Source organism: Fopius arisanus, unplaced genomic scaffold (genome assembly GCF_000806365.1).
Source record: "Fopius arisanus strain USDA-PBARC FA_bdor unplaced genomic scaffold, ASM80636v1 scaffold00011, whole genome shotgun sequence".
Lineage (NCBI taxonomy): Eukaryota > Metazoa > Arthropoda > Insecta > Hymenoptera > Braconidae > Fopius > Fopius arisanus.
Genome location: NW_011887750.1, coordinates 1,452,126 through 1,473,248, shown reverse-complemented (window position 1 = coordinate 1,473,248; position 21,123 = coordinate 1,452,126). Strand labels below are relative to the sequence as shown.

The 21,123-nt window shown below is 37.0% G+C and overlaps 1 protein-coding gene across 7 annotated transcripts in view; it reads left to right on the top strand.

Moving 5' to 3' along the window:
* Positions 1 to 20,634, top strand: part of LOC105262914 (forkhead box P) — a 138,872-nt gene extending 118,238 nt beyond the window's left edge. For 2 of the 7 annotated variants that reach the window (XM_011298794.1, XM_011298801.1), the window contains exons 4-16: positions 5,999 to 6,580; positions 7,150 to 7,209; positions 9,287 to 9,644; positions 9,751 to 9,925; positions 10,516 to 10,702; positions 11,289 to 11,601; positions 11,836 to 11,904; positions 13,380 to 13,456; positions 13,741 to 13,842; positions 15,388 to 15,518; positions 19,829 to 19,904; positions 20,028 to 20,140; positions 20,267 to 20,634. In XM_011298794.1, coding sequence (XP_011297096.1) covers positions 5,999 to 6,580; positions 7,150 to 7,209; positions 9,287 to 9,644; positions 9,751 to 9,925; positions 10,516 to 10,702; positions 11,289 to 11,601; positions 11,836 to 11,904; positions 13,380 to 13,456; positions 13,741 to 13,842; positions 15,388 to 15,518; positions 19,829 to 19,904; positions 20,028 to 20,140; positions 20,267 to 20,519 — 2,496 coding nt within the window. In that variant the 3' untranslated portion in view covers positions 20,520 to 20,634. Of the gene's footprint in view, positions 1 to 5,998; positions 6,581 to 7,149; positions 7,210 to 9,286; positions 9,645 to 9,750; positions 9,926 to 10,515; positions 10,703 to 11,288; positions 11,602 to 11,835; positions 11,905 to 12,829; positions 12,875 to 13,379; positions 13,457 to 13,740; positions 13,843 to 15,387; positions 15,519 to 17,094; positions 17,265 to 19,828; positions 19,905 to 20,027; positions 20,141 to 20,266 lie in introns of those variants that run through there. The other 5 variants (XM_011298800.1, XM_011298797.1, XM_011298796.1 and 2 more) reach the window with 5 other exon arrangements.
* Positions 20,635 to 21,123: the final 489 nt, after the last annotated feature.

The following is a 21,123-nucleotide window of genomic DNA, read 5'->3' as shown; positions in this document are numbered from 1 at the left end:
CCCACTCTGCCTCAATGATGGAGGGGGGCAATGCATTTTAACGTCTTATCATTCATTGCGCCATGTCCTGTTCACCCCGATGTGACTACTAACGAAACAAGACGCTCTTTGTTTCGAGGAAAAAATATTCGTGGATTTATTGAACCCCTAGATCATTGCCGACATTTCCACGAATATCCCAAGACTGATAGGATAAATAAGTCTTGATCTCAATTTCAATTGATAAATAAAAATTTATCGTTTCAAATCGCGACTGCGCATTCGATAATTCCGTGAAATAAATTTTGGAATTTCAAATGTTGTAAAATCCATCAAAGTTCGGTAGTGAATGTCTTTTTGTTATTACAAATAATCTATATCTCTAGAATTAAATCAAGTCGTCAAGACAATCATCAATATTCATAAAAGTGCGTTCTTTATCAACTCACCCCTTAATTCACCCCATTGACCCCCACGTTCGAAGTCAACTCCAACTATCTTCCGGAAAGGAAGTCTGTAATTTGTATTACGATATTTCTCTCATTTTGCTCTCTCTTCTCCGAGGAATGAAGAGTCACTACAATTTTTACTCACCCTCGCGAAAAATGTTGGATAATTTTATGCGTAAGAAAACCCAACGTCTGACTTAATTGTATCATCAGGGAGAAGTGAGAAAGGCTTGAAAGTTGAGACGAAGGGGATCTTAAGTAATACCTTGCAATTTTTAACCGCAATCTCATCCGGTACTCCGTCCGACGGGACGAGAAACTTCTTTTCACCCGTTCCCTTGTCCCCTGATTTCCGAAAAAAAAACCCTTTCCATTATTATACCTATTAATCATTCTTGACACCGAGTGATTTTTCAGAAAGTAAGTTCAAAAATTTCATTTATCACCGCAAAAATGAATAAATGGGGAAAAGCCGAAGGATTTCTGATGGTCCCAATATTTCTACCGAGTACTGCTATATTCAATTTTTAATAAACATAATATGGGTTTAAAATTCAAAAATGTCCAGTATGACAAATTTCCGGAAAAGACAATCCTGTTTTTTTTCTTTTCCCTGAAATTTTTGGAGTCAAGAATGGGAAGAATTCAAGAGCCCGAGACCTTTGGTGGTCAGTTGACGTTACGCTTTTCTCAAAAACGGTTGGCTCACTGGGTAAACAAACGAAAATGGACTGCGAATAAATATTCGTCTACCCGAGGTACTCGTATTGGCATGGTAAGAGCGAATACCCGTATGCCTGGTCATGATCCAGTGGTCGAGCGCGTGAATGGACGCTTTTCCGCTCTCAAGGGGCTGAAAAAAGAGGGGGGGAGAGGAAAAAAAAAACTGAGAATAGAGCACACATGCAAGGGGGTGTTCAGAGGGGGTTAAAAGGAAGAGGGTGCACGAGTGGGCGTGCGTGAGGGATTTAGGGACCTTTAATGGAGACCGACCGAGCGTGATACCGCGGGAAAAAAAGAAGAAATTCCTCAACTTTTAACGCCCGCCACAATTGAAAAACGAGAGTACCGCATTTTTACATCTCAAAATATTTTATTTTCTCGAGTACTTTGAGTTTGGCGCAAAATTCTGGGACGAAAGAGTAGATCTGTGCATAATTCAGGGTAACGCTAATTGATACTGAATTATTAAGTCATTCACCGAAAGATCACACTGAGTTTCTGGTCTAAATGAGGAATACGGAAGACCAGTGAAGAATGGAGTCGCGAATGAGTGAAATGGAATTTAGAATTACTACGGAATTCAGTGGTGCGGCTCGAATTTGGGCGGACGACGATTGGAAGGCAATCGGTTTCTTTGAAAAAATTCAGCAACAAAATGAAATAATTGCGAGAAAAAATAATGAGATGTGGCTGGTCCAATCGGAGAATTCCGGAATTTAGTCGGAGGTCCATTTCTGTTTATCATTTTTTTTGAGGAGTCAGGACTGATTGATACCAAGCGAATGAAATTTTAATCAGAAATTCTCTCGATTCGTTAACTAATTCGACTGCAGTTGAGAAATAATCAATCAATTAGCATGTACCTCTTCTTAGAAACTTGACTCCCCGGTTATTTCCACCAACCTGCCATAATACTTTATGTACACACAACCAAGCACAAAAACGGGATAAATACGGAGAAAAATTATTCCCACGGCATTTGGCGTTTGGCGTTCGGCATTCTTCAAACGTACCTCCGAGAAACAACAGAAACAAATACAGCGCGGTTCTCCAATACAAACATCAAACAACTGCTGCGGCGATAACCAAAAAAAAAAGGAAGTGATGTAAAAATAAAAATGGAAATCTTCGGAGAAGGCTGAAAACACCGCCGACAACCGTCTATTTTATTTCTCCTCTTTTTTTCTCTCTCGGGGAGGCTTTTTTTTTTCTTATGGAGAGGTCCGAGCTAGCTGACTAAGGCACTACGAAAAGCATCTCCGACAATTTTCCAAGCCAAAACGAAGAGCAACCCTCTGGCATCACAAATTCAAGGAAAAGGGTCGGACGATTAACCACCCGGTGAAACTCATTTTTACGTTGTTTGATTTTCATTAACGATCTACCCAACAAACCCACTGAATTCCGGAAATTCTAATGAAATTTTTCTCTTATTAAATCACCAATTCAATACTGTAAAATACCAACACTGATTCCAACAATTTTTACAAAATCATTTTTACCATGAAAAAATTGCAATAACGCGTGCACGACGAAGAACATTGAATAAAAAATTCCGCCATTGTTCCGCGCTTGGAAAAAATGGCGAGATAATAAATGAAATATAATAAATGAGTGATAAATAAAATGACGAAAAATCTAATTTTTATTGTATATTTATTTCTGTGTGTGTAAAATACTCGTCAAATACAGTATACTCTCACGCATTGACGCGCAATATTCTCAACACCGGTTGCCACGGAGGTACATCCCCTGATTATGCGAGCGCATGACTGAATGTAACGCGATTTAATATTAAAATATTATGACAAACGTCAACAGCCGTAGCCCGGGTATATTCGAATTCGAATGAGACACTTGGAAAGGAACACTCGGTCCCTGATTGGCGCCCGTCCGTGTGAATACCAAACGAGTCTGAAGAGACACCTTTCCTCTTCCCCTCTCTAATAAAAATCTTTCATATTTATTTTTCCTTGTTTCCCCGTGAATTTATCGGCGCGTACGTGAATTAATCTTACCTCCAAACTGTTATCTCAAGCGATAAAAATAACAATAGAAGTGAATCACACGAGAGTAAAGATCATAAATATAGTGTGTTGTACTGGGGATAAAGAGAGAAATAAAATGAGGAGCCCTCGGTGTTTCTCTACGTTTTAAAGATTCTCTGGGAATAAATCCAAATAGTAAACAGATGAAGGGAGAAGCGATTGCTAATATATTGACATTTTTTTTCAGTCGCCAAATTTTCCGAGCTCTCATGATAGAATTAATCATAAATTAATATAAATCTTATGAAAAATTATAAAGTTATAAATTCCAGAATGGAATGGGAATATTAATCATGAACATTTTCACAAGAGTAATTCTATGAAAATAGCAGGTGTTCCAGAGAGTATGAATTTCTTCATGACCTATGGCACAATTGGACTGCTGAACGTCATGAAAATTGACTTTTACATGTGCTACAAATAACTTATCCATGATGGTGTTTTCATCTTCCTTAAATTTTGGATGTGTAACCTAAAAACTGATTCCAATGCAAAATTGACTCATCTCACTTTACTAGTCCGTTATTGAAATTTATTCAGGATTATCAAGAGTTACAGTACCCGAAAGTAGCCTCGGTGGAGAGTGGGAGGAATTTCCGGTTAGAAACCCATGATGACGACAAATCTTATCGATCACAGCCATTCGAAATTTTATTAAATATCATCTAAATATAAAATATATACTGTACAGTAAATACCCCTTTCTCCATCTTCATCTCTCCCTTCAAATCAGCATCACTATTATCATCAATTTCTCTCCAATATTTTATTTCACTCCGTCACATTCTTGTTATATCTCAAAATTTTTCCAAACTAGTGCACTTTTGCCAGGTGCACTTGAAAGTACTTTTGAAGTTGGTAAACTACTTGCAGTTGTGCAACAAAAAGATGAAAGTAGGATAGAGATATGAATATCCACGGTTGGAGCCAACCCTCTGGCAAAATCCATGCTTCTATGTCTGTTATTTCTGTCTCTGTCTGTGGGAACAAAGTGAAAATCCAGAAAACCCTCAGTGCTCTCTCCGAGTTCTATGCTAATCTTATTTGTGTACGATTACGTATGTTTATAACATGCAAAGAAATTCCCCGTGAGCGTTATCAGTGTTTAGTCAGGAGCGTCAACCACAGGGCATCCACCCACCTCGCCTGACAAAAAAGTGTCTCCACGCTTTGTACTTGCTTCAATGAAACACAGAACGTTTGCAAAAAGAAAATAAGCAAAAATGTTATTTCACGGTATTTATCTTGATCCAAGGACTGGTTATTTCCGTTATTTCCGCCAATAAATATTCTTCTGCTCATGGAAGCGATGGCACCAGGAATCCCAGAAAAATTTTACTCGTCAGCTCAATGAACTTTTCTCTTTGCATTTTCATTATGTCCTTCCCAATGATTTCATATTTTTCTTGTCAACTCACTCGGTGGTGGGGAAATATTCCATGTTGAGTGAAATCTTAATCATCCAATTATTTGATATCAAGTGAGACAAAAGGATGAGACTCATTTAAGATAATTGCACTTTTCTTTATCATACACTCATCTCCCCCATTCAGTTCTTTAAACATCTTCAAAATTAACCCCAGTGCATTTTACTTTTAATTTCAGGACGAGTTTAATTAATAAACCTCTCTCAAACGTACCCCCAACATTTGTCCGATCTTTTTTTTTTGAAATCCTCGTGTCTCGGTTTTTGCGTTGAGTTGCTTGAAGAGCAGATGAAGATCTTAAGACGTCAAGAAAAGATTGAATAAAGACCGATGACCTGTTGTTGGCTGTTCAGATTTCTTAGCCCTCCTGAAAGATGAAAAAAAATACCGCTTCACCCGGTATTTGAATTCATTGGCAACAGGGAAGTCTCATATCTTTTATATATTAGAATTCTCACTCCACTCGCCCTGTTTACTGTTTGGATTTATTCCTCCATCTTTGGAAAGAGTGGAAACGCGCCTTAGACTTTTCCGCTCATTTTATTTTGTGTTTAAACGATGAAAAAATTAAGGAGTAATATTCCAGTTAAAATCATTACGAAGAGAATTGATTTTAACTCTCGGAAAATGAAACGGCAGAATGAATTATCATGTCAACTTTCCACCAGCACAGCATTCTCCAGGTTTAGCTGGAAAAAGCTCCGGTAATATACGATTCCAACTAAAATACAAACTTAAAGTATATAAACGCATTTACCAACCGCAAATGCGTTTGCATAACTCAACTCTGATTTTCAAAGTTTGAAATGAAGAAGAAATTTTATCTCCTAAACCAAAACACAGGATGAGAATATGGAGAACATTGTAACTGGCACTCATCGGGCATCATCTTCCCAACAAAACTCACCCCATCATCCCCAAAAACTCTTCTCGCATGTCTCTGTCTTACCCACGACATCCGTTTTCATTCAAGGGGGTGAGTTTTCCACGGAAGTATATATTCCTAACGGATGAATCCGTCCGGTACCTCATTCCATGAATCTACAAAACCTACTTGCGGGGAAATTGTGAGACGGTGGAAGTTAATAAAACAAATCCCCGTAATGCAAACAGTTGAGCGCACAGAGATTGTTGGTTGATGGGAATGAGTTTTTGGGCGCATTCGAGTTTTCCACAACAACGATGGGATTTTCACTATTTTGCTAAGATCAATAGTAGGGGAATGTCAAACAAATACGAGAATTTTCATTTTGACGAGATAAATTTCACAATTTTGTAAAAATACTGATAACTAAGTCCAGAATAAATCAATTAATTATAAATGTTAAATATTTTTTTCCCCACAAATCAAATGGAATTCAATCAATTGCAGGCAACGAATCTGTACGCAGCCCTGAAGCAACAACAATCACGTGATTTAGCTTGGGAACGTGAAAGAGAGAAGGATCGAGTGCAGCAAGCGAGAATTAGAGAAAGAGGTGGTGGAGGTGGTGGAGGTGGTGTCGGTGGTGGTGGTGGTGGAGGTGGTGGTGGCTCTGAAGGGGCCGATCAATCAGATATCACAATCGAGTATAGAAGCAATGGGAAGCTCAGTCCCGCTGGGCAGCATACAGTGACAGCAGCACTCATGACCCAGCAAAAGCAACCGATAATTGCCCAACAGTCGCACCAACCAAGTTCAGGGACACCAGGCTCACAGCCTAGTCCCCATCAGAGTCCCCAAGCACCCCAAAGGGCATCACCCACTAATTCAATTCAGGGACCACTGCAACCAGGTGGCCCACCTGGTGGTCCACCCATTCAGAATTCCACCCAGATGATGCTCAGCCCAGCGAGCGGAATCCATCAGATGCAGCAGCTACTACAACAGCAAACCTGGAGTCCAACTCAGCTGCAATCGATCATGCAGCATACTTTGTATTTGCAACAGCAGCAGCAACAGCAACATCATCAGGTTCGAGATTTTTAAATGTTTGATCGCACCTGTTATGTAATTGAATAGTCAAACGGGTTGAATTGTTGCTGCATTCATTTCTGTCCACGGAATTCAGAATTACTGTTCAGAATTACTGAACTATTCGGAAAATCTTAATAGTCGTAATGTAGGGAAGACAGGGGCAAAATGGACACTTTAAGAACAAAAAACAATTTTTTCTCGAGAATATATGCTTGAGCCTTTTCAAATGGCTCGGAGTGTAATCATTTTTAATATTCATTACATTTATTAATTCTGAATAAATTTTATAATCGAAAAATTGAAACTGGCGGCTCAATTTTCATTTAGCCAGGCGCGATCTATATAGCCACTATAGTATTCCATTATTCATGTTGGAATATTTAAGTACAGATTCTAATTGTGTTGTTTTCATAATTAAAACAAAAAAATAATGGAAATGAAAAAATAAAAAAATCTGGAGAATCAACATATTGAACGGTGTCCGTGTTGCCCTCAGTGTTCGTTCTACACCCATGTCCCCTCCATTCAATGGAAAAAATGTTAATGGATTTTTTTCTAATCAATAGGAGTCTTCTTCCGATCATGCTGCCAGTCAAGAACGCCTCGGCTATTTCTCCCTGAAAAACGTGAGTCCGAATTACCATAGTTTGTTGTTATAAGTGGAAAGTAGAGGATAAATTCTCCACTTGACCAATCAGTAATTCTAATTGTAAAAAAGTATAATCATAACAAGCGATGGGGTAAGAGGGAGTTTTACCCTCTTACCATTCAGTTGGGAAAACACTCGGTGAACAACTTGGGAGGGGTTCGGTAGATTAATCGTGCCTTTATTAAAAAGGTACATTAATTGGTGAGGTTTTAATGAAAAATTCACGTCCAAAGATGAATATAGCGATGAGGGAGATTTCTTCGATTCCAGGTCACTGGGATTAATTAATTAATTCACAAAGTTCAAGATGCAGGAAGGAAGTTTTACGCCGAGCTCTCTTTTTTTACAACTTTAAAAAACTCTGCTTTTATTTCTTTCCCTTTTTTTCCCTTCTTAGTTCTCTTCCTTTCGTTTTGTTATGAAGTACTGAAATGCTTTTCGGTCTGTGCAAACACTTGCTCCCTTCTATATCGTTGTGATAACAATAAACCCTCGTGTTGCTTACTCCTCAAACTCGCAAGACTCTTCAACCCCTTCAACTTGTCAACTTTGTGAAAATTCTTCGGTAAAATAATAGTTGATAAATTTTCAATTACTCAAAAAATACATTTCCATTTTCCTCACAAAAAATCTCATTGCAAAATTTTCCTTTCTCATAATTCATCTACTAATAGAACAAAATCCGTTGTTAAACTAAAATTAAAGATTAATCCCCTTCGCTTTTTATCATTCCCTATTTAAATGCTGTGGAGACATTAAAATCCTTTTTGAATTGCACAAAAAAATTGATTGTCTCCGGATTCGCAAAATCGTATGTTATTTCAAGAATCCCCTCGAGGTCAAATAATGGGAAAAATGTTTGTTTGCCGAGTGGGAAGTAACGATTATAGTTGAGATACAATTAGAGGTGGACAATACAATGCAATAAGCAGAAGTGGACTGGGGTGGTTATATAAATACTTGTGGTATAGTTGTTGCAAGGGGAGTTAGACGGTCTGCCTGGATAAATATTGAATGGTCATGTGAAAATATACACTGCTCGACCTTACTTCTACCTGTCATCTTCCTCCCCCCCGATCACAAGTAACAAATCTACTTGTCCATTTCTATGGAGATGTTTACGTCAATTGAGTAATGTACCTAAGACCCGGATCAATTCCAAGAAAAATCCCTCCATAAATATTTTCCAATTGACTCTTTACATTTCACTGCAGAAAATAATTCACCGAATTAATATCCAATACAATTCGCACAATAATATCAACATAATAAATACAGATAAAAAATTCAAGACGATTCATTCCCCTAGATGGAAAATATATTAAAGAAATTTGCGCAATTCTCCTGCACTTATTATCATTTACAATGGTCATTATCCCATTATCATCCCTTTCATTTATGCTGATATGATGAATGGGATTTTACCTCGTACTTTGGAAACCGTGTGCCTTCCCCTTAGCAAAAGACTAGTGGATGGGCTGTACGTCCCGGAAAAACTTACGGTTTGATATTCGCAGGGTGGCCACGAGGGGATGATGAAAATAACGCAGGGGTGGTTATGAAGTGAGAGGTGGGAGGGGTGGAAAGCTCGGGCAATTAAGCGACGCCGTCAGCCGTTGTGTCTCGGTGTTTGTCTTCGAGGTATCCCATAAAATTCTAGGGCCAAAACCATCCACCCACCCCATCATCTTTTCCCCTCTGACTGGCCACCCCTTTCCCCTCATCCCTCCTGATTTATTCATCACCCTTGGAAAGAAAACGCGGCGTTATTCTTTGCATCTGCTTTTCTCCGTGGGACTTCACTCGCGAGTTTCTTTCATTCCGGCAACTTCCAGTTTACTGTCCTCTGATTGTTTCGATTTTTTATTTTTGTTCCATTCAAGGGTAGATTTGAAATGTTTGGATAGATTTCATTACAGGAAGATCGTCCTATTTATGATTCGAGACGTAATTTAATGGACGGAGTTTGTCAGCCTGACGTGCAGCAGGGGAATCCCTCAGCTGTTTAATGATACATTACTCCTCATTATCTTTTATTTGATTTTTTTTTTCAGCATCAGCATCAATTAGCCGAATTGGGGAGGAAACAGCTAGAGCAGAATATGCAGCAGCTCCAAGAGCAGCTACAGTTGAACCTCATTCAACAGACACACCTAATGCAGACTGCTGACAAAAAGAAATCGTCTGTGCCACTTCAGCAACTAGGAATTCAGCAGCAACAAATTATTCAACAGTTGCAAATCACACGAGGCCAGTACGGTCTATTGCAGCAGGGATTGAGTTTACAGGGGCACAATCATTCGTCCGGTAATTTACCTGGTGAACCACTGCCAGGGTGGAAGTCAGAGTCTTCAGAAGGAGGTGATAGTCATCAGAATTCAAGTATACCAAAGTCAGCGGCTAGTTCGAATGGTAAATAAAAAAGGGGATTCGAACGAAACGAGAATAGATCGTTTGAAAATTTTCAACGAATGATTTTTATTTCCGCATAATCGGAATAATGCCAATTATATTTCAGGTTTAATTAATTCAATAGCGTTGAGTCGGAGGTCCGATGTGAATGGTACATCAGGTCTCGATGAAAAACCTTTAGACGTGTCCTGCAACGACAAAGGGAATCCCCTGTATGGCCACGGGGTTTGCAAATGGCCTAGCTGTGAAGTACTCTGCGAAGACTATCAAGCATTCCGCAAGTCAGTATTCAATTCAAAGATCAACTGCGCCAAAAGTTCACTCGAATAATATTCCGAAGTAATCCGTTTCTAGAATGAACACCATTCGTTTAAATCATCTAAATATCTTTGAAAAATTAATCAGAGTGGATTGTCGAAATTTGGAGATAAAAAAAATCACCTTACTCAGCATTGACGTGTTCAGACTCAAGCCTCACCCCAGTGTCTTTCACCTTCCCCCCATCCCCGTAATCACGGTCTCGCCAAGTCCCCAAACAAGTCGTTGAGAAAAAAAAATGAGAAGGAAAAGAAGAACGCTAATTACCTTTGTCTCATTAATATTCACGACATTCGACCGCATCGTTATGCCTCTCTGTCCTAATCCTCCCACCAGGCTTTAACAAACTCCCCCCACCGTCAACCCCTCAATTCTCTTGCCTTGGTGGTTTCTTCGGGCGCCCCTTCCCCTTGGAGCAAAAGAATTGACATCAAAGGGAAACCCAAGTGTCTAATTCTTTTTTTTTTCACCCAACCTCCTTTCTTCGCACATTTTATTGGACAAAAAGAGTAGATGAGCTTATTTGTGGGGGATTTTTGGTTTTGTACTGCAGACATTTGAATACAGAGCATACACTCGATGACAGATCGACGGCGCAGGCGAGGGTACAGTTGCAAGTTGTTACACAGCTGGAGATTCAATTGCAGAAGGAGAGAGATATATTAGCGGCGATGATGCATCATCTGCATGTGGCTAAACAAATAGCGTCGCCTGAACCACCGAAATCATTGGAATCATCTGTGAGTTCCTCATTTTGTTTTATTGATAAAAATTTTGACGTATTCATTCATGGAATTTCACCTGGAATTTAAATCTCCAGAGATTTATCATACGAAATATTTAATAATATTGAAAAATAATGCTCACAGAAAATGGAAAAATCAAGTTAAATGAATAATGAAGAAATGTATGGTGGGAATTAACATCGACAATGAGAATATTTTTGGGTGATTATTCCTCAGAGGCGACAGTACTAATGCGATATTGGTATTCTCGGAATGCGTAACTTGTTAGGGGTTTTAATTAAGGCAATATAAATCGCTGGATCGCCGAGGGAGGGGAGGGGGATACCGAGGATCCGCCAAAACCCGGACGATGAATTATTAATTACAACTTCGTGTATAAATTAGCACCCCGAGAGTTGGGACGCTCGCAGATCTGAAACTGTTTGTGTTACTTCGCACTTCCAGTGCTTTGAGCTTTTTTTAGTAATCTTAACATAAATCAGAACATTCTCCGTATCTTTCATTCGGCAATGTGAATTAATCGAATTTAATTGTAGAAATTGAATTATTTACATTATTTTTCTGATAAAATTTTTTCTAGCCGGGATCAAGTCTGCCGAAGCTGGGTTTATCCTCAGGTCTAATGAGTCAACCAGCTCCGAATTTCAGTGTCTCCCAGGTCTCGACAGTGTCGATGTCAGCTCTAGTGTCGGCAGTGAGATCACCTGGAGGTGGACAATTGCCTCCCTCAGGTGGTCCCATGCCACCAATGCCAAATATGACGAATCTACCGGGAATGCCGCCAATGCCCAACATGCCTGGTAGCATCGCGAGTATACCAGGGGCCCTTCCAAGCATGCCTGGACCCATTCGAAGAAGAATCAGTGATAAATCCACCCTCTCCCTTGCAGGAGGTAAGTCCAATAATTTTCATTCAAATAAATCCTCAAACCACGGACAATAAATCGTCATTTGTGCAACTGTATCAATTAATTGCTAACCCTTCTGGAAATGCTCTAACGAAGATCCGAGAACTCAATTATTCATTTATGTATTGTATTATTTTTTTTAACAAAATGCGTTCAACGCGCTGGCAAGAGTCCGCATTAAATTGAGATAATTTATAGAACAACGTTGAATATCCGTAGGTTTGTATGAGGAGGGGACTGTAAGGCGCAGGGTATCCATCGATAGATCTGGAATAGATATTAATGAAGGTAAAATTAATTGAAAAACTGATTAATTAAATTATTAAGGTGATGGTAGCGCTAACATATTCTCACTAAAAAAATTGTTGTAGACAGGCGTTACATAGAGATAATTACACAAGATTTTCATTTTTTATTCTTTATATTTCTATTCTTTGACTGTAGAAGATATATCTGTATTGATGGAGTGGTATTCGATTAATTATGAAATCATCCTAAGAATGACGAATTTCCAGTTAAAATGCCATGAAACCTTTTTCCTAAATTCAATCAAGTTATTTTGGAATCTCGAGTTTCCTGTACGGATTGCATAATTAATTGAATATTCTATAAATTTAGAAGTAGATGTGAGCGTTGTCGGCAGAAAATTTATCTAGCTTTCCGTAATTTCAAATATTAATAAAAATAAGTGGCGATTTCCACTCAAAATCGGAATATACGGATGACTGTTTTCTATGACTATTTGCTGATCTATCGGATAATTAAAAGAATAAATAAATAAATAAGAATAATGAATTGCCTTATCGATACCATCACCTTAATACCGATAAAACATCACTTCATTCTCAATCATCTGTACTAATCAACGATGAGTTCGATAAACTCCTGCAGCTAGAGGCTAAAATTTGCTCTTGCGGTCCTCACTCAAAACTCCATCCAATTAATGAAACTTGTTGAAAATTAATCAATTAATCGATAGGGATAAAGATGGAAAGTTATTGGAAGCATTGACTGATGAACTGGACACCTTGTTGGCGTGTCGAAAGACACGAGTTTTATTTTAATGAGTTAGGGTAACGAGTGATAGTAATTTAATTTTTGAGGAAGATGAACATGATTTTTGAAAAAATGGACTCTCGTTATTTTTTGTTCTCTTACCGATGCATCTGTTGTTTCTTCGTTTCTTGTGCTGCCTGCCCTCCCCACCGTGTAGGACTGCCCTACATGCTGGAGCGCGCTGGCCTTGACGTCCAACAAGGTACTGTCTTGACCTTATTTCGGTGTTATCCAATGTAGCTTTGTCATTGTTTTACTTGGCTGTGTGAAAATTTATGAAGTTTCTTTGACGTTTTCTTTTTCTTTTAATCAATTATGCAGCATTCTGCGACCCTCTCTTTCCCATTTCTCTAGGTAGTATGACTAAATCGAAATTAAAATCATTTATTATTTATCGAAGGAATGAAGTGGAGGAGAATAAATCAATCAACCAGTTGAAAATAAATATTTTTAATGGACTCGGCGATCTAGTGATCAAATTTTTGGGAAAATATCGTGATAGAAATTCCTTTCTATCGAAAATAATGTTGGATGAATTTAGATCTTCTGTTCAATGTTTTCGGAAATTCCACAGACACTCCGAGAATATTTTCATACTGTAATTCAATTATGAGAATTATTTTATTACTCCACTTCAGTCCAAATATATTATTAAGCACTCATGCAATTTTGAGTAATAAAGGATTAATGAAATTCTCTCATTTTAGAAATTCAACGGAATAGAGAGTTCTACAAGAATGCAGACGTGAGACCGCCGTTCACGTACGCCTCGTTAATAAGACAGGTCGGTTATTACCAACCTCATCTTACCTGAGGAATGATGTTGAATTAATTATCGGTTTAATAAAGTCATCGTTGATTAATTGACGACATGATTTATTTTCGTGTTGATAGTAGACATGATGAGTCGGAGAACTAATCATCTTCAATAATATAGATTCACTGCATTAAACTAATAAATATAAAAATAAATTAACATAATATTTCGTAATAAATCAATAACTCGCCTCATCTTGTTCTACCTCACGAGACGAATAACATTTTCAATAAATTAAATTTTGTTTTCAGTCGATAATTGAATCACCGGATAAGCAGTTGACGCTCAATGAGATTTACAACTGGTTCCAGAATACATTCTGCTACTTCCGGCGAAATGCCGCAACATGGAAGGTATAACTCTTCGTAAAATCACGGAAAAAAAATCTAAAAATTTCTCAAGAAATTGAGGATTTCAGCTAAAAATATTTCGCGTTACTCGAAGACATGATTTATCAAGGGTTTAATCAGGGACAATCTCAAGTGAATTACCTTGGCACTCGTGATTTCAGGGAAATAGTGAGAGATAACGGTGAAACGAAGTTAGGAAAATAATAGCTGTCATTATTTCAGTTTTAGATGGAAGACAAATTAGACGATTAATTTTGTAAGTTAATTGAATTTTCCATCAACAGGCTGTGGTGGAGTAATTGAGGTGTCTTTAACACTTCCGGGAGGGGGGGGGGCAAAGTTCTAATAAATTCATTAGAATTTATTTCTATTTTCATCTCAATGAAAGTTGAGAGAGACTCAATGAATTGGAAAAATTGTGGAAATACATTCTAATGAGTTAGTGTATGAAGCAAATAGTGTAAATGAGATCGTTTGAGTGATTGAAAAGCGAGAGTGTGAGTGTGTAATCAACGTTTTGCCATACAGCTTCGCCTCGCATGGTTCTGTGTTTAAACAAAACAAAAAAAAACAGAAGAGATAAAATACTATAAAGAAAATACTAAACCGGTAAACATAGTACACAAGAAAAATCTTAAGAGATTAAAGACAAATCTGCAGGTCCAAAATGATAGTAAAGAAGATGCTCCTGCTGGAGAGTTCCTGAAGAGTCTGCTGTCATCGAGACAACCTTCCCAGCCCCTCCGATCGTTACACCCTTGTTCAGCCCTGCGGCATGAAATAATTGTTGTCGTTATCCCTAGATTTTCTAGATACCTAGCTCTGCATTTAACTGATACAGGAATGCAAAACAAAAACGTGTCTCCTTTTAAATTAATCATTTTGTTTATCATTTCCATGATTTTCATTATCTAGACGATTTTTTTCATTTAACTTTCTTCTATTAATCACGAAATGTTGAAGTCACAGAACAATTATCCTCTGCTGAATTATTGTTTCAATTATTAATTAGTTCAGTAAATAATAGTAACCCATCGTCATTAGCATTTCTGACAACTTTCACAATATACACGAGTTGACAATCATTTAATCGTTTTTACGAGACACACTTGTGAAGCACATTGAATTACAGGGGGAGGATGACCTCTTGGATGCAAATTTGATAAACATCCTTTTTTTTTGAATTTCACAAATATTCCACCATCTTTAACATATTCCAATTTATTCAATTCCACCTCTTCACAATTCTTCCAACCATTTCTCTAAAAATCTTTTTCTCGAAGATATATCCAACATAAAAACTTGTTCATTCCTTCAGAATTTGTAACGACAGTGCTAAAATTTCCCGATACAACTCATCACTTTAATTTCTACGATAAAAAATCGTAGTCGCATTAACAGACAATAATTTATATATATTTTTTTGGCGAACATCCCCTAATCATCATCCACCAAATGATTTATTCATAATTTTTTAAAATCTTGAGTTGGCTTTTAATTCGTTTCTTGCGTTTTTTGCTTATTTAGTATGTGTATTATTTTGTATAGAACGCAGTGCGACACAACCTGTCTCTCCACAAATGTTTCATGCGAGTCGAAAACGTGAAAGGGGCAGTATGGACAGTGGACGAAGTGGAGTTTTACAAGAGACGCCCTCAACGCGCTTGCAGCACCACTGGGTACGTTACCCCTCCCCCTGACACGCGCGTACTTTTTTCGTATATTTCATTACTTTTTTCATCAAAATTTTTCAACTCTATGAAATATCTCTTTTTTACATACTCTATTTATCTTAGAAAACATTTAAACAATTTATCCCCAACATTTATCCATTAGTAATTGCCCCTCCTACCGTAACTTTCCCACAAATCCATTACACATTAATCTCACATTTTTTTCCATCTTTTATTGTAAATCTGTTGTACTACTGCTACACTCCCGCTAGAATTAATCTCTCCAATATTTTCAACTTAATATTTATTCACCTCTCAGTGTTTTTTCAATAATTTTATTAAACTAGATTTTTAATAGATATTCTTATCAAATATTTATACAATTTTTCATCGTACTTTTACATTTTTTACATTATCTGCCTATTCTACATGTGCGCACTTTAATACATATTTATATATCTTTGTACTTTATCCACTTTTCATATTTTTAATCACGTCGCATTTATTCTCTTTAATCTGCATTTTTACCCGTCGCCTTTGGTGTTCAATTTTTATGTACAACTCTTTACATTTATCCCGTTTTATAAATTTCTCCATCTCTTATATATCTGTGTATTTTATCGCATCAACTTAGATGATTTTTAGATACATTTTTATCGTATATTATTATATTATTTCGACGTGTAGCTTGTGTTGTGTATGTCTGCCTGCCGAAGAAATGAATACCTTACAATTAAACAATTCAACCGGTCTTTTAAAAATTACCAGTCATCACGAAATGTATTATTGAATTGTCCATAATAAAATAGTTGAAGAGGTATTGATTGTCTTATCGTGTGTGAGAATACCAAATTTGGCCGTTTGCGCAAACGCCGTCTGGAGGATATTTATGACAGGATAAATAATTTGCGTGGATGTGAAAACGAGCGAGCGAGCGTGTAGGAGTAGATGAGAAGAGAAAATAATAAAAAATAATATATAAAGAGTGTGGCTTAACAAGCATGATGGGCTTTGCAGCGATTAACCCGATTGGAGACCGCGCGAGATGTGGCCCTCAATGGTCCACAGGGATCCAGTGATTGGAGTGAAATCACTGATCGCATTCATCCTCCAACAGACATTTTTTTACAATTTCATATACAATATAAATAATTGAAAATGTGTGTTGCACGTGTCAGTTAGTGAGAAGAGAGCCGGACAAATGCAACTATTTTTTTTACATATTATCCACCCCACCCCCTTTTTGAAAATCTTTAGTGTTGTGTTATTTTTCATATTTCTCTCGCTGTCACTTTATTTAGTTGAAAAACAAATCTTTCAATCGAGCTTAATTCGAAATTACCAAGAATTCACTAAATAAATAATAATGAGACAAACGTCATCGTGGGAGAGCTGAGGCCAACGAGAAACTCAACGCAAGAATAATAATCACGAGAGATGAACGATGAGAGAAAAACAAAATAAAACAGAGAAATTAAAGTTTAAAAAAAAAAATTCTAAAGATCATCAAAAAAAAAATCATTTGTTCTCTTTTTTACTCTCTTTTTCTCTATTTCTTGGTGGTTCTTGTCTGTGTATACAGAACGCCATCCGCACCAATCTATCATTGCACAAGTGTTTTGTGCGCTATGAGGACGACTTTGGGTCATTCTGGATGGTGGACGACGCCGAGTTCGTAAAGCGACGGCATCTGTCTCGCGGCCGTCCCAGGAAATATGACCCAACCCCATCACCCACTCCACCCCACCTCTCCGCACAGTAAGCACTTACCACTTTTTAGAAAAAAAAAAAACAAAAAAACAAAAAAAACTGCTGGCTGGCTGGCGCGAAACGTAACGCAATAAATACCGTGACTGTGGAAAATTGAAATGCCATTTTTTTGTTGTTAATATTCCATGTTGGTTCGTTAATATCTATGGTACTATCATAATCATTGATCAGGATGATATTTTTTCCTCATCATGGTACAATGCAGAACGAATCGCTTGGTCGTTGTCTCTACCCCTATTTTTTGTTTATTTTTGTCCATTCGAACGCGCGGCGAGCTTGCTGATCACTCTGCTCCCAATTGCAATGATTTATCCAATATATTGTTTAAATTATTCATGATTGTTCATTCAGTTTCAAAATTCATTATAAAACTCGGTACTTTCGCAAGTCTTCGAGGCATTCAGGCTTAGCAATAGGCTACTTACTTTACTTGCATAATTTTTATTCTAGTATTTCTATTCTAAACAATCAATTCTCGTTGAAGCTATTTCCGGTGATTTACGATATCTATTTTCTTGCTTACACTTCAATTCCTCATGTCGGAAATATTTGGGTTAATTTTATCTAATTGAAATCTGTTCAACTTCTGGTGTTCTTCTGGAAATTCCCAGCAAAGTTCCCATTTTAATGAATATGACGAGAATTTCTATCTGGAGCCGACAGCAGCTCTCCGCGGTTCGCACCTCATCCAAGAAAAAAGAAAACCTAAAAGTGAAATTGAAGGAAAAAAAAAATTAGAATCACGCATCGTGCCTTACCGCCTCGTAGTTCCTTCCCCCGAGACTCAAATAAGATACAATTATCAAAATAATCCAGTAGAAAAGTATGGCCATGTTGATATGACAATCCTGCTTGCTAAATCGCGCAGAATTAATTGGGTATCGAGACGTTCTTCTTAGTTGGCCGAGTTGATCTAGAGCTTTGAGAAGACTCGTTAGGCTTTATGCTCCTCCAGAATTCGAGGATACAGCGCTTTATTGTTTTTAGGAATTATCCTGCACGACAATGAAATTTGGTTTATTGTTTTGAACCCCTAAGAAGCGCATGTGTAGGTCCTTACGGTTTTTTTATTAATTAGTAACCATCCTCACCCGAATCCCAATGGCTTAGCTTATTTAATGCTTCATTAGCGCTTTGGCAAATGATTTTTCGAAGCGTAAGTGAACGTGTGAATGTCTCCTATACTAAATGAGAAAGTGATTTTTAATTTTTTTCAACTTCAACCAGTCAATTTTTTTTCAATGAACAATGATTACAAAAATAATACAAAATATATTTATCCATAAAAAAGCGTTATTCTAAGCTGAAAAAAAAAATTAAACACTCAGATCTTACGATTCCATTTTTTTTGTTTTTTTTTTACTGAAAATAAGGAATGTGTTCTTTTTAATTAATTGTATTAATTTATTGAATTTGGTAAAAACCCCACGTGTGAGTTCAATGAATGTTTTCGCGTCAATGCTATTTGCGCATGTGTAAAAACAATGCAATGTGTGTGGTCGGATAAACAAAGTACGTGGGAGAGTCTGGTTCCGGTACCCCATCATTATCGTCATCACTCAGGTATCAGGAGTATAATCATTTCTGTAAGATTATCCATGTCTTTACAATTTAAATATTTTTACAATATTTCAATCTTTATGTCGTTGAACTTTTAAGAATTTTTACCTCTTATTAAATATTCTAGAATTTTATATTAATCATCTTGTTCGCTTGCTCAATAAAACGCTTGCGATTTTCCATGATCAGTCCGAGGATATTTCGCATGAATTTTTAATCCGCATGCAACGTCAATCCTTGGCAGAATTTTCATTAAATTATTGGAAGATTTTCATTCTCTCATGATGAAAATAATCGCTCTAATGTATTGGAAAATCGGAGATTATTTTTGAGTCCATGCGTCACGAATGTCACACTACAATTAGGAGACTTCAATTTCTCTGAGGGAGAAAGGTGAGTTCAGGTAATCCCGGACTGATTATAGACATTCCAGCCATTCTGTCACTTTGAATGTTAATCCATCAAACATAAATAAATTCGATCGTCTCAAATGAATAAAATGTGATAGAGAATGGAGGCGTTTATTCTAGCCAATTTTTTAAATCTTTAACACTCGATTACACTATTCCGAAGACCTCCAAAGGCGATCGTGATGTCTGCGGTAAGAACAAGTATTTAAACACAATCACATTTTTTGCAATTTTTTGATATTCGTACTTTTTACATTTTAACGTTTTTCTCTTTCTCTATTCTTGAACTTTTTCACTTTCAAACTCTTTTTAATCTTTCCTCCACTTTCCAATTTTTCTCTTCGCTTTTTCATTATCTATTTGTATATGTGTACTTAATAGTCTATAGATTTGTTATATTTATATCATGTATATATATGTAATACACCATCATTTTTCAAATTCTTCGTTCCCATATTTTATATAATCTTTTGATCTTCTCATTTCTACTTGAATGTTTATCGTACAATAAACTCAGGTGTTTCGGATTGTTGAATCATCCTTCTTATCCATATTTTCGTTCTCTTTTTAATTCAGAGGAGTCCCTTCGAAGAGTCCGACACTGACGCACAGCCCTACGATGTACGGTGAAGCACTTAACGCTAATCTCCAGGTAAATATTTAACGCCACTACTTCAAAGAATAATAATTATAATAAATTCATTAATATTGATAATTTTATGTGTAGGAGTCTGGATATTACGAACTACTAACTAATCCTCTAATGCAATTTGAGTATTTCCAGGCGGCATTGGGTGAGTCGAACATGGGATTTCTTAATAATTCAATGTGCACTTCAACTGCAACGAGTCCAGATAAGGAGCATGTCATGCAGCATAATGATTTAATGTAAGTTATTCATTCAAATAAAACGTCATTCCTCGATCTCGTAATTCGACGGAAAAAATGTAGCGCACAATTTTTGGATCGATAGATTGATGAGGGTTCTAAAGTAAAAAATCTGGTGAATTCCAGCAGGTCATCACTGGATGAACCAGGAATGCACATAAAGCAAGAGGGTCAAAGTCCGGAGGGTGGAAAACTCTCCAGATTAATAAAACGTGAGCTGCTGGAGGTTCAAACGGAGCACGATCACGATGACGAGGGTGTTGATGATCGAGAGTACCCAGAAAGTCATGGTCAGGACTCAGGCCAAGACGAGGACATGGCGGAGGACCTTTCGATGGCCCCCGATATAATGACGCCGGATGATCAGATCGAAGCGTAGTACTCCACCCTCTAGGCAACATTACCCCACCTCTTCGTGTCCCCCGGGCCCTTGAACTCATTCTATTAGCCCTTTACACACCCCCACGTTAACATTTAAGGAATTTAAAAAAAAAGAACGAAACAAAAGTCACTCACCATATCCAAATAAAGAATGTTGCAATATCGAAGTTAAAGGTAAAAGTAAACGATCATAAAGACTTTAAGTGAATTAGTAGAGATTTTACTCAAATTGATGACTTAGTGAGAAAAATTATAAACTCGAATAATTGAAGATCCATATCTTTATTCAAGCATTGAAGATAAAAACAAACTCAAATGACAACGATTTTGTAATTTTTTCGCTTTATTTTACGTTTTTGAAAGAAAAATCCTCAGTTTGTGTATATTTCGTATAATAGGTGAAAGAATTATCTATAAATATATTATACGTCTAGATTAAACTCAAGAGAAGAGTTGAATCACTGTAAAAATATTTTTACGAAAAAAGAAAAATGATAAGAATTAAGTAGTAAAAATCCAATTGTAATTTTCGAAAAAATATTTTCACTGTGACATTTCCTCGATGTGAGACTGGATCCTTGGATTAGGATTCATGAGTTGGT